This window comes from Diadema antillarum, unplaced genomic scaffold (genome assembly GCF_040938485.1).
Source record: "Diadema antillarum isolate AM-2024a unplaced genomic scaffold, OU_Dant_1.0 scf00000146, whole genome shotgun sequence".
NCBI lineage: Eukaryota > Metazoa > Echinodermata > Echinoidea > Diadematoida > Diadematidae > Diadema > Diadema antillarum.
The window spans coordinates 3,455,656-3,473,293 of NW_027271035.1; the positions used below are offsets into that span (position 1 = coordinate 3,455,656).

The window sequence follows — 17,638 nt, forward strand, 5'->3', positions numbered from 1 at the left end:
ATGTTCCTATTATTCTTTTTCTGTCTTCTTGAGAAATACGTCTGCATCTAACTTGTGCTGTCATGACTGTAAGAAGATGAAATTAATCTGTAGTATTGGTACATGTAGGCCTATACATAAAATGGCATGTATGAAAGAAAAGGGGCGTTACAGAACAGCAAACTCGAGTTATATGATGATCAAAAATATGATACTTTTACAGCTGAACAGTGCATGGATGAAACAAAAAGTCACATAGAAATACGCGTTTAAATGTTCTCACCTTTTCAAAAAAAGAAATAACATGACGTTGATTTGAATGAACATGTTCGGAATTATATTACTGCCCATACGCGAAATTGAATGACTGAAATACCCTTTCGGTCAGTGCAGAATTTGAATGGCTGAAGAGCACGTGCCAATTTAAATGGCCGTTTTACGAATTCGAAAGGCACATGTGCAGATTTCATTGATCGAAACGCTAAATTGAACGAACAACTTGCAATTTTGAATGACCAAATGTGCAGTGACGAGGATTTTCGCTAAATAATACTGAATGAACCTTCTATCAAATGGACTGACAAAAGTGCGGAATTGACCGGGAAAACCTATAATAACAATCTTAAACTAGAGACGGATTGGCAGAATAAGCTGAAGCTTACACGATCAGAGCCGAATTTGAACATTTCTTATCAAATCATGTCTTTGCTCAATATTGGGATAGTGTGGCGCCTGCATAAAGGCTTGTTTTCACCGAGCATGCGCATGACGAAAAATGATATAGTCCAACATTCGGAGTACCCTTTCGATTACCGGATAGGGCAACGGGCGGACACCCCATGCAGCATGGCCGACAGTCCATCAGCAGCCTGCATGCCTGCTCTCTACGACAAGAATCATTTAATCAGGGCAGCTGTAGAAGTAGTGACAACACAACTTCGTCATGAGCTGTACGACACCCAATTCTGGTCAAAATAATATTAAAAAATCCCTAAAACGCGCAAGGGTTTATAATAGTTGACATGTTTTCTTACAACTTTAAAACAAACTTAACGTCTGCAAAAGTCTAAGACGACAGAAAAGGAAACATTTTATGCTTTATGTATCTTTTTTTCCTGACTTTCTCAGCTCCACGATGTCTTCACAAAGGAGGAAATGCACACCTATTCCAGGGTTTCCAAAATATCAGGTAAACGTTCATACTTTCGTAGTATTGAGGCTCCGTTAATAGTTTTCAGTTACTCAGAATTCCAGTGCTCCATTAATTCGTTGTGCAACGTCTTTATAAAAATCATTATCATCACTGGAAAAAGGCTACTAAATATTGAATACGAAAATAGAAACTACAGACTTTCTTTTCAATTGTAATTAAAGGATGTCTAAGGATAAAAAAAAAACAAAACGTTCTAATGACTATCAATACAGCGAATCGTTGTATGGTCTTTATCATTTATCAGCACTCTCTTAGTTTCCACATTACGATGATTTTGTTTTTATGTAAAATCATGCAGAATATGACATCATTTTGCCGACATTCGTCAGTCCGTCATCGAGAATTTCAAAGCGTAGCCTCGACGCGACCAACCATCCATTATTGCAGGAAGTTAAATTTACCGCCTTCGGCGAAGACCACCATTTGAAGCTGGAACTCAACAGATGGCTCTTGAAACCTGGTCTTGAAGTGGAGTACTTACTGGCCAATGGCACGATTCGAAAGGAACCGATGATGACAAAGAACTGTCATTACTTTTCCACGTCTCTCACACATCAACAAGCAAAAGGCGCTCTCAGCACATGTGATGGCATGGTACTTCCAGTTGATATTAAAAGAAATACTGGTTGTACTCTGAGGCTTAAGAGCTGTAGTTATATATTGTTTATCTATTCACGACTATTGTGAATATCCTGTGCAATTTAGACTTAACAATTTAAGTTTCACTGTGATTGCCTTCAAAGAAATTAAAAATTTGGTTTCTTGCCAGTATGACTGGCTTGATTTGTGACCCTTCTGGAATTATTATCTTCTTACAAAAAAAGATGTCTTACAACCATAATAGTTAGTGACACTTCAAAAGTACTTTTGGAGAAATCATCCCGACGAAAATATTTTCCCTGAAAACATGATCAAGAATTTCAATGTGATTAAAAAAATCAAGCAATCAAAATTTCTGACGATGACCATTATACAATTATATTTTAGCCATCCACTTTTAGATGATGCGTAGAGTTAAGTATTTCAGTCTTTTATGTCTTATATTATATATAATGGTGTTTTTTCATGTATGTGTCACTACATAAGTATGTATACCGGTAATTGTACAATGTGCCGAATTCATTAAAAACACATTTCATATAAAAGCATGTGTTTATTGGATTTCGACCAGTTCAACCGTATGTCTTTTCATGTTTACGAATATTACTCGATGGTGTATTTTCAGCGGGGTTCCATAAGTGTTGGGAATGAGATTCTACACATCGAACCACTCAAAGATGACCAAGCAAGAAGAGTTCGTCGTAGTGACTCCTTGGCAAGCCATCCTCATGTGATCTACAAGCGAGATGCGTCCAGTGAGGAACCGGCTAAGTGCCCTGTAGAGCAACGTAAGAATTACATGTTTTTCTTTTTTCTTGTCTGCATCCTCTCAAAAATTTCCCCGGCTTCAGTTTTTGGTGTAACGTATTGTATGACGTTTAGGATTTCGTTAATTATATTACCTCAAGTTTCATTCCCCTACTATCACAAACGAAAAGTGTTAACCGGCGATTGTGTTCTTGCGACCAGCTAACTGCATTTTTTTAATTAGAGGTATTTGTGATTACAGCTGCTAAAACCAAAGAAAATGATAAGAAAATGCAGGATATTTTTAATCATAACTTCTATAATATTCCACGTTATGCCACGAGTGAGGTAATTACTGAAAAGATTAATTTTGCTCTATCTGACGATGGACTTAGGTTGAAATGTTAAAACTGGCGCTTAGCTAATTTCGCAAAAACTCTCTCTACATAGATATAAACATGTATAAGATATGCTGTGTAAACATGTTGCCCTGCATTACGAACTCATAGGAAATAAAAAATAAGGATTATCTAGAATCCCTCATGGATATCGGCTGATTTGGGAGTGGGGGGGGGGGAACAGTTATATAGGCCTATCCTTTTTCGGTTGAATTTCAAAAAGTGAAAGGGTGGAGAGGATATTAAGTAAAGTCTTGAATAGTTTAGACGTTTTGTTTTTGTTTTTTGTCTCAAGTCGGTTTTCTCCAGTTTTATTCCTAAGTGATGTGGAAGTGTGCATACAAAATCCAGCAGAAGCTTTAAGTCAAAACGGTGTAGCTTTGATATTGTTAAATCTCTAATGCGATATCATAATAGAGTGCACAAAGTTTAAGCTTAAACAGTTGGATGCCCTGGTTTCACTAGCACAGTCATCTTTCAGTGTCTGTAATTCCTGAAGAAATCTTTGGATGTTTTCGCGGTAGTCTTTGTTTTTTTAATTGCTCTATTACCATTAGTTTTGGATTAAAATACACGTAATTAAAAAAACAATGTTTCGCATCACTGTGCTATCTTTTCCATTTTTACTATGTAGATTGGTACCAGTGAGAGATTGTGTTGCATATTCCTAAGTATTCGTTCTGATCATTTTTCTTTTTCAGGAGATGTCGATGGTAATAGCGGTGGCGGTGGCGATACTGCATCTGGAAGCGAGACAATCTACGACGGCCCGTACCTCGGTAGAAAGTACATTGAGATCTTCTACCTTGCAGACAGCTTGGTCTACCAGGAATTTGGAGACGAGACAGAAAGCTATGCAATGAGCGTCCTGAACGTTGTAAGAATTACTCTATGACCTCAGATTACCGTTGACATCTTATTGAACAAGGATTAATTTCAACAAATTGAACTGCAAATGTTTCATTAAGAAAGGGACATTTTAGAAACAAAAAAATGGAAATGATATAAAAAGATAATGAAACTGTGATATTTGTTATAATGGAATATCATCCAAATTACGTAAGGTGCGAAGTCATGCAATGGTCTCATGTATCTCTCATTTATCTGTGCAAAATTCCAACTGAATTAGAATTGGAAGGTTTGAAAGTATGATTTTGATTATCAAATGATTGAAATAGATATTACTAGATTATATCGGCAATAATGGCTCTTGAAATGTGAAAAAGACAATGAGTTTCTAATTTGTTGGTGACTATTACAGAATAAAATCTTTATAGCAACCCTTCCCATTTCTTGTAAGATTTCCATGTGACTTCTGGAGTTCTGTTTTTTTTTTTTCCTTCAACGTCTAAACTGCACTTATACATGAAGAGGACTGCGACCTAATCCTCATGTCTCAGTTTCATCGGACCTGTTTCTGTGGTAGTGCATGCGTTGCACTGTCCAGAAATTGTGCTAAGATGGATACACGATACAAGGAACGTTCAAATTCGCCTTTGAATAAACCAAACTCAAGTTTTCTCATGAACTGTGCTGTTAGAATGGCCCGGAAACTCTTTGCTATACCATAGGATAATTGCCCAGGCATTTTACTAATATAGACAGCGTAATTTCTAAACCTTTGTACACTTCCGTGTTTCCACACTCATTTGATCATCTTTGAACATGAATCCTTGACCATACTAAACTCGTTTATTCCATAATTATTATTTTTTTTTTTTTTAGACTGGTGACATCACTTATGAGCTAGTATGAGCAGCGTCCATTTCTTTGTTCTCATTCTGCTCAGTGTTTACGTTTTGTTTTTGTTTTTGTTTTGTTTTTTTACCATTTCACTTATATTTGCAGATGAGTCGCAGATTTAGTGACCCAAGCTTGGACATTGACCTACGGATTTCAGTGGTGCGATTTATGATAGCCACCACAAATACTTCAACGGTAGGGTCCCATCTTGATATGCTCTTCCGTTTCCTTCTCCCTTTTCCTCTATCTGTCTTTCTAGAAGCTATTTGTGACCCGCTACAACAAAGGGATCCGAAAGTCGGGGGAAGACAATTTTCTGAAAATTGCAGGACATTATTCCCGTACTCTTCTACTTTAATTTCGTATATAGCACAACTCATAAAAGTACTTGGTTGCGGAAAAATCAATGATTTTATTACCGCATGTCAAGTGGTTGAGGAAATCAGACCTTTACACAAAGTAGGAAGATAAGCTAAAAGTTTTCAGAAATATAAACTCTAAATAATAAAACGTTATACAGAGCTTAATTTCAATCATTACTAAAAACGTTAAACTCTACAATGCAGACACTCTATAGAAAGTCAGAAATACGAATATGAAAGGAAAAAAACAATAACAACGCTATTGCCTTAGGAAGAGACACTACCCTTCAGTGCTGAAACTGACTTGTTGATATACCATAATGACATGAATATACTCATGGCGATCCGAGTTGATCAAGCATTGTTATTTCATTTTTCACGAACAATTCTTATTTCGTAAAACGAATATCTGAATTGTAGGAAAATGAGTCTATATTTTTCATATTTTGAATTCTCCTTTCGTGTTTTGTTTGAAGATAAAGATTAAGTCATAAGGCGACATAACAGACTCTTATCGAACTGACTAAGAAAAGTGCGAAGAAGTTTATCATATTGGCTTGAGTAATTTTCAGAGCATGTATTAAGGAGTTTTGTATTTTCATTTGGTGTTTTGATGGAAAGTTATGTTGAATTCAGTCATAACATAATAGTATATAGTAGATTCCCATTAAACCAAGTAAGAAAATGGCGAAGAAACTGATTATTTTATAGCCAAAAATATTTTCTCAGAGAATGTTTAAATCAAACGATCAAACGTATAGTTATCTTAAAGCCCAATTCATTCCTAATGTGCCATTTCATGCATCCCTTGTCTATTCTGCGTAAAATAAAACAAACTGAAAAATAAGTTGAATGTAACTTATTCTGATTGATTTAATGCATAGTTAGTGATTACTTATAAAGCAACAGTTTCTAAAGAAAATTAGTCGTACAGAGTTTAACAACCGTTTCCGTTAATGTTAAATAAAGCACTAATGCTGGGTTTTTAGTCCGTTTGCAAATGGTAAATTATGCCTTTAATGCAGGCGACTTCCCAGGATGGAAGCACAGTGTCCTTCACCGTGACACCAGATGCAGATAGAACTCTGGATGACTTTTGCGAGTGGCAGGCCGAACTCAGCTATGATGACGATGAAAATCAGGACGATTGGGACTTGGCTATCCTTTTTAGCGGGTAATTGTACTTCCTATAGATTTTAAGAGGGGTCATGGACTTGAAGTGAAGTACGATAAGCGCAACAAGATCACCAAGGAAGTAATCAAGCATGCTTGAAAGCAATTCACATGGCAGCGGCGGCTTCAAGTCTCCTCCAAAGGACTAGGCAATAAGAATTACGTGCCTTGCCTAGAAGAGTGCAACCACTATATGCTTTCACGAGACTCAAAACCAAGGAGACCTGAAGATTAAAGGGATGTATAGTTTGGTTGATGATGGGAATTCAAATTTTAACTTTTGGGGAGATAATTAGTAACTTCTTATGACATATTCAATAACATACATTCCTAAAAGGAAATCATAGTTTATTTGATGAAAATTAGTTTTGATGATTTATGGCTGGAGTATCCAAAAACAAATTTTAAAAAAACCTTCTTAATAAAACGGTAGGTCCAACCTTTTATTAGAACATTTTTTTTTTTTGGTTGGAAATCTCAACCATTTCAAAACCAATTTTCGTCAAATAAACTTTGAATTCCTCTTAATATTGTATGATTTCATATTTTATCTTTGTCCTCGGTCTCATTCGGAGCCAAGACGCATCCACTTTATCACATTTAGAGTTTTCAGTATATACTTGATACTGTACATTGTATATACTTGTATGGTAATGAAAAACTTTAAATTTCAGAGAATACAATGTCTATTCACAAACAAAAACATTTGAAATTTGTTCAGAGCTGAATGTCATTTCCAACACAACGGGTAAAGGCCAAACGTGAAAAGACAAACAAAACAATTTCTTTTATCATTCATTCTATGTATAAAAAGACACAAAGCAGTTTACTCTGTCGAGGATTCGTGTTTGATTATTCTGTGCAGATAAAACTCCCATGAAAATTAACAAATTAATGTAGTTGTCGAATATTTCAAATTAACGGATTGGCAGTGATTTCTGACTTTATTTTGTTTAAAGACGATGTTGGTTTGTATTCTATTATAAAATAACACACTTCATGTAAAGCAAAACCAACAACCGTATATTATAAAATATGTATAGGGCCTACGTGTGTTATTATAGCATTAGTCCTTTGATTGTCGTTTGATATACACGATCGATTGCTTCATTGTGTGAAAATAGCTTGATTAGGGTATCATAGTAATGTAAGTGTGCAAGTGTGCATCTGCAAGGAAGATTACATCATATCTTTTTTTTTTTCCAGGGAAGACATCCATTCATCGAATCAGTATAACCTTCTCGGACTGGCTTACGTAGGGGCAGTGTGCAGTCTGCATCGCAAGTGTCAGATCACTGAGAACAGCGGACTGAGTGCTGGATTTGTGATGTCGCACGAAAGTGGTCATAAGTGAGTTCAACATATCATGTAAGACAAGCACTGTGATTGTCTGTATATTATACATGTGACACACACACAAACACACACAAACACTCACACACATACATAATGGTTAACAAATGGGTGGTAGTGAATATGCATGTAATGTACACATGTTTACGTATAAATCATTATATCCACTTACTCAACATTTGTTCGTGTGTAGGAGTATGTAATTTCTCGTTTTTTAGTCTGGATACAGCGTTGTCAAGTCAAGAATAGTGCGGGTTCACATCTCTTGGAGTTACAATTAGCTCAATATTAAACAAAGTAATCGCCCTCATCTAAGAGAAAGGGATGAATGGACTTTTAAGAGTGAACAGAACTTCCGTGATCACGTGATTGAAACCTGACTGCTCATTATCTGCCAATAATTTGATGTCTTGTTGACACAATTAAATGTAACCACCGTCTAATTTTGTTAGTCAACTCTTGAAATGAACAAAATAAGAATAACACAACTGTGATGATGATTCACAATGATTGTCATTTCTCTTAAGAACAAAACAAAACAGTTGAAGTCACTTTGTGTATTATTGGAGAAAAATCGGTGTCAAAATTCCTTAGCCAGGCTACTGAACCGGCAGTGTGGCGCCCCATACTATAGGGCTGTCAAAGAAAAATGCATCATCGTCGCAATTAAAAAACACTTTATCAGCGAAATAAAATATTACGTACAAAATACGAACAAGATCACCTTGAAAACACATGTCTCGGAGTTACATTGATGTGAATACCTAGAAACCATACTCTTCAAGGAAAGAAAATAGGCAATTGATATCTAAAGATGTGAGATTGTTGTTGTTGTTGTTGTTTTCCTACGAAATGCTGTAGCCATTCCACATTAAGCTGCCACATGCCATGGTTATTGTGATCCCCCTCCCCCTCTAGACAAATGTGGTTCTGCCATTGTGCATATTTCTGGTTATTCAGATCGTGGAACTACCTTGCTCTCACACAAAACAAAATGGTCATTTTAGACTATGCATAGTTTACCCATGCATCACATCAGACCGTTTGACGGCGACACTAAAGCCCTGTTTAAGCAGACCTAAGTGCTGCGTTTACACCATGTTCCCGGCAGATCACCGTGAATAAAACGGGATGGACGTGAGACAACGCGGGGGACCTCATGGGCGAACGGGGCAGTGATTGCCATGGATGCCGTGTCAGATTTTTAAACTGTCAACAATTCATCATGGCATTCAGTGCCGGTTTTAATGAGAAACATTGTAGGCCGTAATATAACGGGGTGAACGCGACAAAATGTGACACCACGTAATATGTCGTATCAAAACTTGGAGGCGCTACGTATTGAGACGCAACGGAATAATCATAATTATTGTGTATAGTCTAACCTAACCGGACGCCGTTGAGAAGAACGGCATCTGATAGCTGCATGTTCACCCGAACATATTACTGACTTTTATGAAGACACAAAGACCTAACTAATTGAACTTGTGTCTGTAAATGTGCCTGTGTAACGTCTCGTATCTCCAACGTTGATACAAAAAGATGGTACAGTTTCGGTTGAGATGGGGCTTTAATTTTCCAACTTTTTTTTCGAATAATGAGAAACTTTTTCATGAAATATGGAAGAGAATTATAAAGCATTTGATTATAGAGCATTAAAACACTGGTTTGAAATGGCTGAGATATCCAAAATAAAGCTAAACTTATAAAAGGTGGGACAATAAAAGGTGGAACCCACCTTTCATTAGAGTCCCTTTGTTTTACTTTGTTTTTGGATTTCTCTGCCATTTCAAAACCGATTTTCACCGAATAAAATTTGAATTGCTCTCAGAATTTTATGCTCTGTAACATTTTATATATACGTGGTTTCTAAGTATCTTGCAAAAGTTAAAAGCTGAATCCTCACCTTAATCAATACTATATCACTCCTAAAAGTGTCTGCATTACTCTGATGGAGTTCGCCGCCTCTTTTTTAAAGCTGAGGTTGTTTTGTCTTAATGACAGCTTGGGCTTATGGCACGACGGCACCTACGGCTGCGCAGAAAGCGTGAACATCATGTCAGCCACTCTCTCCAGTGGTGTTGAATCATTCCAATGGTCATCGTGCAGCTCCAACCATATGAAGATATTCATCAAGTAAGTGCAGTTTTTTTTTTCCATGAATATTAGTGGCACTATGAAACCATGTGGATAGAGTATTTGGGTCTGCAAAAGGGCAAGGTACTTGATGCCGCAAGGTAGCGCGTAGATTTCAATGAAGCTGTCCAAGTCGCCTTCCATTAGTACAAATTTTATCATTTTACTGCACCCGAAAAGATCATGGCAATGCTAACTAAATTAAGTTGAGAAGGGACTTCATGATAAGGGGAGAGAGTTATGTACTTCTAACTGGAAGTCTATGAGGTTTATAGTTGTCACACATATGAGTGCAATCTTCCCCAATATCTGATCAGTTTAACTAGCATTTTTGTGGCCAGTCTTTATATAGTACACGACAAATACTATCTACGGGGACGTACAGTGTCAAGACATTTCCACCACTTTCACCTTATTTTAGGAAGCATGTTGTAACAGTGCGTTTTTCTCCTTTCCGTGTCTAGGAGTTCACACAGTATTTATATCATCAGAAGCATGTATATAGGACCATGCGATTTTTTTCTGTTTCGTTTTCGTTCTAAATTGTGAAACAGTGCCACTGTCAAAAGGGAATGTCCTTTGTATCTCAATGTCTTGTCATATCGTCATATCTAACCGACACCGGTTCTGTTTTCAATAAAATAAATAAACTTCCGTACTTCATTTAACACCTTCCAGCACTCAGACGTGCATGGACGACGTGCCCGGAAGCAATCTATCCAGCATTGTTGACCTTCCGGGTTACACCTATGACAAAGATGAACAATGTCAAATAGCTACAGGAGATGCAACTGCTTACAGCAGCTCTTTCTTTGTAAGTATTTCTCTTGCTCGCAAAGCGTATTTCTTGGATGTACTTTGATCGCCTTTTTGTGCGTCAGGATGTGGTCATTGTTAGGACGTTCTCTTTCTAAATTCTATCCCATAGTAGGGTACACGATTTCCAAACAGCACTATACATGTAGATGCAAATTCAAAGTGAATTCACACTGTAGTAAAAAAAAAAAGTAAAAGTATGATATTTTCTTCTTTTTTTCTCTCTCTCTCTTTCTATGTTTTGGTCATTTGTTGTGCCAGTGCTCCTCATCTTAATCTTTGCACTCGATTTTGATACTGGGACTTACGCAAGCTTGCCTCTAAGTAGGTTCCATTACATTTCTTTAGCATTAATTCTCAGATTCCAACTTTCATAGATCGACCACTATGTTCCATGTTTGCAATACGCTATGTTGCTTTTGGTTGGATATCATGCATTATTTCATTTTGTAATATTAGATGTATATTTGACCGAGAAATATGAAAATTAATTGAAATTTAAATTTGAATATAACAAAGTATACGCACAATATACACAATGGATAATTCGAAGATAGTGTTCCTGATGTGATAGTTAATCATTCCCAATAGCAAAAGAATGGACTAACACATGACTGAACATGACTGAACATGAAAAACAATCTCTAAACAGATAGAGCTTTGCGCATATACACTGTATACATTGAGAACCGTTTAACGCATTGCGGGACTTCTTTCATAGAGAGACTTTGAAATGCAAATGGATGTTGTATTATTCATAATACCCTGATCACTTTCACTTTGTGGACAAAAGAATATAATTTTCAGAATACTTGGATACTCAAACCAACATTCTGTTACTGACATCATTAATTTGTCAATCATGGCTTAAGCACTGATAAAAATAACAAAGTGCAAATAATACTGCCTCTAAATTGAGCATTAATTGCATGGTTCTATCCATGCAATATCTTTTGTTCATCATATTTGTGACATGAAAATGCAATCATGCAAACTGTGACTTCCCGTGTATATCACATCATTTCTTTATTTCATAGAAATCCATCGTCACAGGCCCAATGCAAAAATGTTTTATTTCCTTATGTTGTTGTTTTCTTCTGTTTTTCTGTCTTGTCTTGAATTGGCAATTGACAGACTGACTGTAGTGAGCTGTGGTGTACGCTACCCAGCTCACCATTATTAGCAGATTTTTATGGGACAACAGCAGAAGGAACATCGTGTGGAGACAGAATGGTAAGTAAATTAATCTCTCTCTTTCTCTCTCTCACACACACACGCACACACACGCACACACACACACACAGACACCCATCGACACTCAAATTCTTAAAGACGAATCCGTCACAGAGAGACTGACTTCCCACAAGCCTTGGACAAATGTTGATAACCCTCCCCATCAGCTGCCCATAGTATAAAGTGATAATTAAACGTTATAAAACTGACGTATATAGCAGCCACTATGGCCTATCATAAAACTTCCATCCAGCTATTGCAAACTACACAATGTGAAAAGAGTCATTAAAAAAGACCAAGACGGGATTTCGACATGATGTAGGTCTAACATGTTCTTACACAGAAAGAGATTGTAAATGGTACATATATCTCAGCTGAGCTACAAAGAAAAGGTGATTGAAAGGGAAAGCTGTAATATAAGGGATATTCAATTCAATCGTGATTTCATTTCCACCCGACCGAAAAGTAATATAATGTACAAAGTATACTTAAATAAATATACATCTTTGCCAAAGTATCAAGCAATGTAGATCGTAGTTTTTATTCAGTAATGTTTTATTTATACACTATGTTTGTGCACGAACGAATTAAAAATAGGCAATGCGTACTTTGCAGTGGCAAAAAAAAAACTACGCAAATTTCAATTCAATTCATTTATTTTCATTCTTCTTCTTTTTCTTTTTTCCAACAAAAACATAACACAAGATAGATCAAGTTTTACATCATAAACAAAGAACATTTGTCTTAATTAATAAATGGTATCAATAAACATAGGAGCGCATACTGGCAAAAAAAAAGATAATACAAAGTCATGCTTCGGTTGAAAAAAAAAAAAGGAATCAATGGAAAATAGTGATCTACTCTAAAGGAGAGTTTTTAAAGCGTAGATCAACAAAATAGCAGAATTACGTTTTGTAGCCACATATATATATTTACAGCTAGAAGACTTTACAAGAAAGATATTATACATGATGAAGACATATAAAACAGAATAAATCATACATAATCATTTTAGAGTAATCTAAAGCATCTACAAATAACATATAAATCTTAGAATGAAATAAATTTTGCTGCACAGACACTATTCGTTGAGTCGTGATGATTATAAAAATGATAAGGTCTTCTTTATCCAGGTAGCCTCTTCAGTGTTGCCACTGCTCTACTAAAGGGCCCTGCCATTATCATTATCCTAGCGTTGCCAGGTACCCATTTATACACCTGGGTCGAGAGGGTGGGTAAAACATGTCCAGGGACGTAATCACTAGGCGGGAATCGGACTCGGGTCCTCCGATTTGGAGTCCGGAGTCGTATTCCCTATGCCACTGCGCCCCCGCGTGCGAAGACTGATAATAAAGGTGACAAACAAACAAACACCATATCACACATGTGTATGTAAAATGCATATGTATGATATTGTGTGTGTTACTGTTGTTGCTGCTTTTGTGTTTATCATGTTGTGAATGTTTTGAAGGCATAGGGGCAAGAGATATTGTTACATGATTAAAATTGACGACCGTTTGTCTCATTGAATGACATACCTGGATATCATGATATCTTGATTTGATCTTCTCTTGTGTTTCTCAGTGGTGTATCGGAGGGGAGTGTGTCAGCTCAAAGCTGGACGTAGCCCCGGCGGTGGATGGCGGCTGGACCGAATACAGCAATTTCAGCGAGTGCTCACGATCCTGTGGCACTGGCGTTCGAGTCAGAATCCGCAATTGCACTGATCCTACCCCACAGTGGGGCGGGGAGCCATGCGTCGGGGACAGCCATGATTATGAACTGTGCAATCAAGAGGTACGTGTACTTGTGACGTAAAGCTACAAGACATTATGTTTAAGTTACATGCTCGTAGTCTCATTTACCAGTTAAGGGTAGCCTCATATTGTAAGCATTCTCCTCCAATAATGACTCTGTCATTGTCAGTAGCCTATCTGTAACAGATAAACATTGATGCACCTAATTCAATAAAACGACATAGTATATACGACCATAGAAAGTTATGTCGTGTATATCCATTTGCTTCTTGTCTAATATATTTCTAGTGGAGCATTAACTAAAACATTAGGCTAATAGTCTCGATATGGAAATTGAAACATTATTGGACCGATTAAAAAAAAACGGTTGAAAAAATGATAAGAGAAAAACAAAACACTAGAAGAAGAGCTTAAACTGTTTATTTGAAAACCATTACGCTAATGGACCATTAAAGATGGAATGGACCATTAGAAACCCACAGAATAATTGTGACCGTGCACCTCAAAACGAACATAAAGTCGCACACACTGATTTTGCGTGAGGACTGAAAATAAGTGAAATGGGTCAACCTAGCCGAACTTGACTTTTTCATATTTTCTGAAAGAGCGGGTCTTCTTTTACATTATGCTAAAATTTGGTATCATAAAACGGGAGGGAAAGTGTGTTTTTTAGCAGTTTATCTCGATTTTTTTTTTGGTAGAATAGTGTGATTAGGTGTGTCTTTAGAATCCCTTTTTCATTTCTGAAAAACCTTGTCCACACTCTTCACTTTCAACTCTAATAACTTTTGAAAGAATAGTGCTACTGCTTTGAAAGTTAATATTAACTATGGACACAATGTGTTAATGAGGCATGCTTAATTTCAGCTTAATCTAATAATCTCTTCATTGCTGTTACTCTGGTGGTTTACTTCCTGTTTTTTGTCCCATTCGTCGCACAGCCAGCACGGTTTGGTAGAGATTAAGCGCTTATATAGACACTGTACTTCAGACCCTCTTTTCTCAGTTCACACTTTTCCTGAGTTTGTCCTTTCTTTCCAATATTTAGATAGGTTAGGAGGTCCATTTGATTTGAGTTTTACATCATTTTAAAGCTTAAATTCTGCTCTTTCAGAATATCGTCTTAACTAAAAATTCATGTCTGGCGACTTTTTGTTTCTTTTGAGGTGCAGGGTCACAATTTGGAATACGGAATGAAATAATATACAATTCATATTTAATAATGCAGTTAAAAGATCTGGTAATTTATTCCTAGAGTCTAAACCTAATTGTTAACATGGCATACAGCACAACATGCATTAGACAATTTGAACCACGGCTTTAGTACGAAATCCTTAATTACAACCTGTTATAATTGAGTATATGAATATAAGAACGACCCAAGTCCAATTTTTGGCCAAATTCAGTTTGACATGGAAAATTGTAGCTTATGCATGGACTCATCTTGTGTATAAATTATAAATCCTAATTACCCCCGGAAGTGCCTGAAATAAATGAGTTAAATCTTTATGAATGTAAGAGTGAAGGACTTGGGTCATTCTTACATTCATATTATAGCGCCCTCTCTCGTCCTTCTCTCATCTCTATAGCAGAATATCATGTATATGAATCAAAGAACGACCCAAGTCCATATGAATCAAAGAACGACCCAAGTCCATCACACAAAATGGCCTCTCCACAATTAATGTTAATGTTAATTGTCATAATAATATATGTTCTAATTTGTACATACAATGTTGCCATCCCATCACAGTTAAATAGAATATTATTTGGACAAACAAAAAAGATATGAGGTTTTTTTTAGTTTACTCGAAATGGTCTTCCATGGACTTGGGTCGTTCTTATATTCATATACTCAATTATTAGTGAGTTCCATATTCATAACAGAATGCCACTATGCACTGAACGACATTGCCGCCATGACTGAGCAAGGATAGACATTTCTATCATTTTTCATGGATATTGATGTGTGAAAGTGTATATTCAAAGATCCCTGATACTCAACATATTGTGATAATTTCTTGCGTAAGGAACCAAACGTGCTACAATCATTGACTTTGTATTAAACCAGAAATACGATTAGATTCTGCACAGATATACAAATAAGTGCAAAAGCACTGTACTCTTCTAGTTTCTGTTGGTCGCTATCTGATGGTTCAATAGATTGTGATGGAAAATTATGTTCTAATGACATGTGCTGGTTTCTAATGTTCCACTGATTTTTGATGGAGTCTTCCCCTGTTTTCTGTTTGGCCTAGTGTTTTATTTTCATTAATTTTGGGGAAACTTTTTTTCAACTTTTATAGAGTCGTTTTTAGTTGTATCTATAAGACCATCAGAGTGACCATGATTGTTGTTAGTCCATCGTAATTCAAACAGAAACCATTATAGAAACAATCAAATGTAAAACTAATCATCTCTTCTAATGGTTCTAAAGGGATCTTGATGTCGGGGGTACAGCCTACTGGACCACTGGAAATTCTCCTTTGGCATAAGATTGTAAATGCACTTTTTCACTTCCTATTGATTAAATGTCATGATAAGCATGTCACTGCCTGTTTTATCCCATTGTTTACATTTACCTCTGAATGCCTTGTACAAGGGAGGTGGATGCTACCCAAACTCCCTGCTTGTACTTAATCTGGTGGGCAAAACTAACCTTTCGCAGACAGCGAGAAAAACAACATGAAATGGTCTCCTTTAGTAAAAAGAAAAAAAAAACAAACGTTTCCCTTTGGTATTACAAGAAAACCATGAAAAACTTGTTAGCCAAAAGGGCACTAATAGTGTACAAATTCTATGGTGTTAATGGCCTTTTGGCATAAGGCCGACGGTATGTTCTAGCACATAATACAGCAGGAAGATAGTTTAAAGTCACACAGGGGAAGAAATGTGCAGAAATTTTGAGCTTGTCTATTTGTGGGTTTTACATTCTTCAGCCGTGTAAGACGTCGCAAGATACCTTCCGTGATGAACAATGTACTGGTACGAATTCAGTGGCAATCAATGGAGCGTTATACACCTGGGAGGATTATACTTCAACGTTTACAGGTACGGAGAGAGATTCTTGTTCTGCTTGCGATGTTGATGATAGTCGCCTGACTCTGCTTATCATATGTCGCAAAATCTCCCTCAACTTTCATTGATTAAAGGGAACATTAAAACATATATAGGTAGAGTTAAGCTATATAATTGAGCTTTTCATCTGGTTAAAATACCGCATAGGACATTGGATCAGCACGTGGTAAGCTATACCTGCTCAGATTTTTTTTTTTTTTTTTTGATATCGGGCGGCAACCCCTTACAATCTTGACAAGAAAGTTGCGTCTGGATGACACATTCACCCTTTGACACTATAGATTTCATTTGCACCCTGAAAGCCAGCAATATCTGCGCAATGAACTGTATTACCATGGAGCTACTCTTTAGTAGCTCAATTATACCACCAATGTGACCGTTCATCACAAAACGTTGGGTCTGGATGACACATCCACCCTTTGGCACTATCCCTGTAGATTTCATTTGCACCCTGAAAGCCAGCAATATCTGCGCAATGAAATGTATTACCATGGAGCTACTCTTTAGTAGTTCAATTATTCCACAAATATGACCGTGCATCACAAAACCAATAAAAAAGTTGCACACCCTGATGTTACGTGAGGACTCAAAATAGGTGAACCTGGTCAATCTATTCAATCATGAGATTTTCATGTAATCCGAAAGATCAATTCTTTCTCTACATTATGTCAAAGTTTGGGGTCACAAAAGGAATGGAATGGTATGTTTGTAACAATTTTCTAACACTTTTTTTTTTGTAGAATAATGCAATTAGGTATGTCTTACAGGCCCCTTTTCATTCCTTAAAAATCCTTCACGCACTCTTCAATTTCAAGTCTAACAACTTTTGAAAGGGTGATGGTACTGGTTTGAAAGTTGGCATTAGTCATGGACAGAGTGTGTTGATAGAGCGTAGTTAGTTTCAGCTTTATCTGATAATCTTTTCATTGTTACTGTGGTGTTTTACATCCCTTTTGTCTCATTCGTTGCACAGCTGCATGGCGTGGAATAGACCCTTTACTTCAGATGGAGCCTTTTTTTTCAGTCCACACTTTTCCAGACTGTGTGCTT

The 17,638-nt window shown here is 36.7% G+C and overlaps 1 protein-coding gene across 1 annotated transcript; it reads left to right on the top strand.

The window, feature by feature from the left end:
• Positions 1-738: 738 nt before the first annotated feature.
• On the top strand, positions 739-17,579 carry LOC139721657 (A disintegrin and metalloproteinase with thrombospondin motifs 3-like). The gene is made up of 13 exons (XM_071632985.1): positions 739-900; positions 1,108-1,168; positions 1,491-1,786; positions 2,418-2,580; positions 3,639-3,814; positions 4,786-4,875; positions 6,068-6,216; positions 7,422-7,565; positions 9,573-9,704; positions 10,383-10,518; positions 11,655-11,753; positions 13,338-13,550; positions 17,562-17,579. The coding sequence occupies exons 1-13, from the start codon at positions 739-741 to the stop codon at positions 17,577-17,579; spliced, it is 1,839 nt and encodes a 612-aa protein (XP_071489086.1).
• Positions 17,580-17,638: the final 59 nt, after the last annotated feature.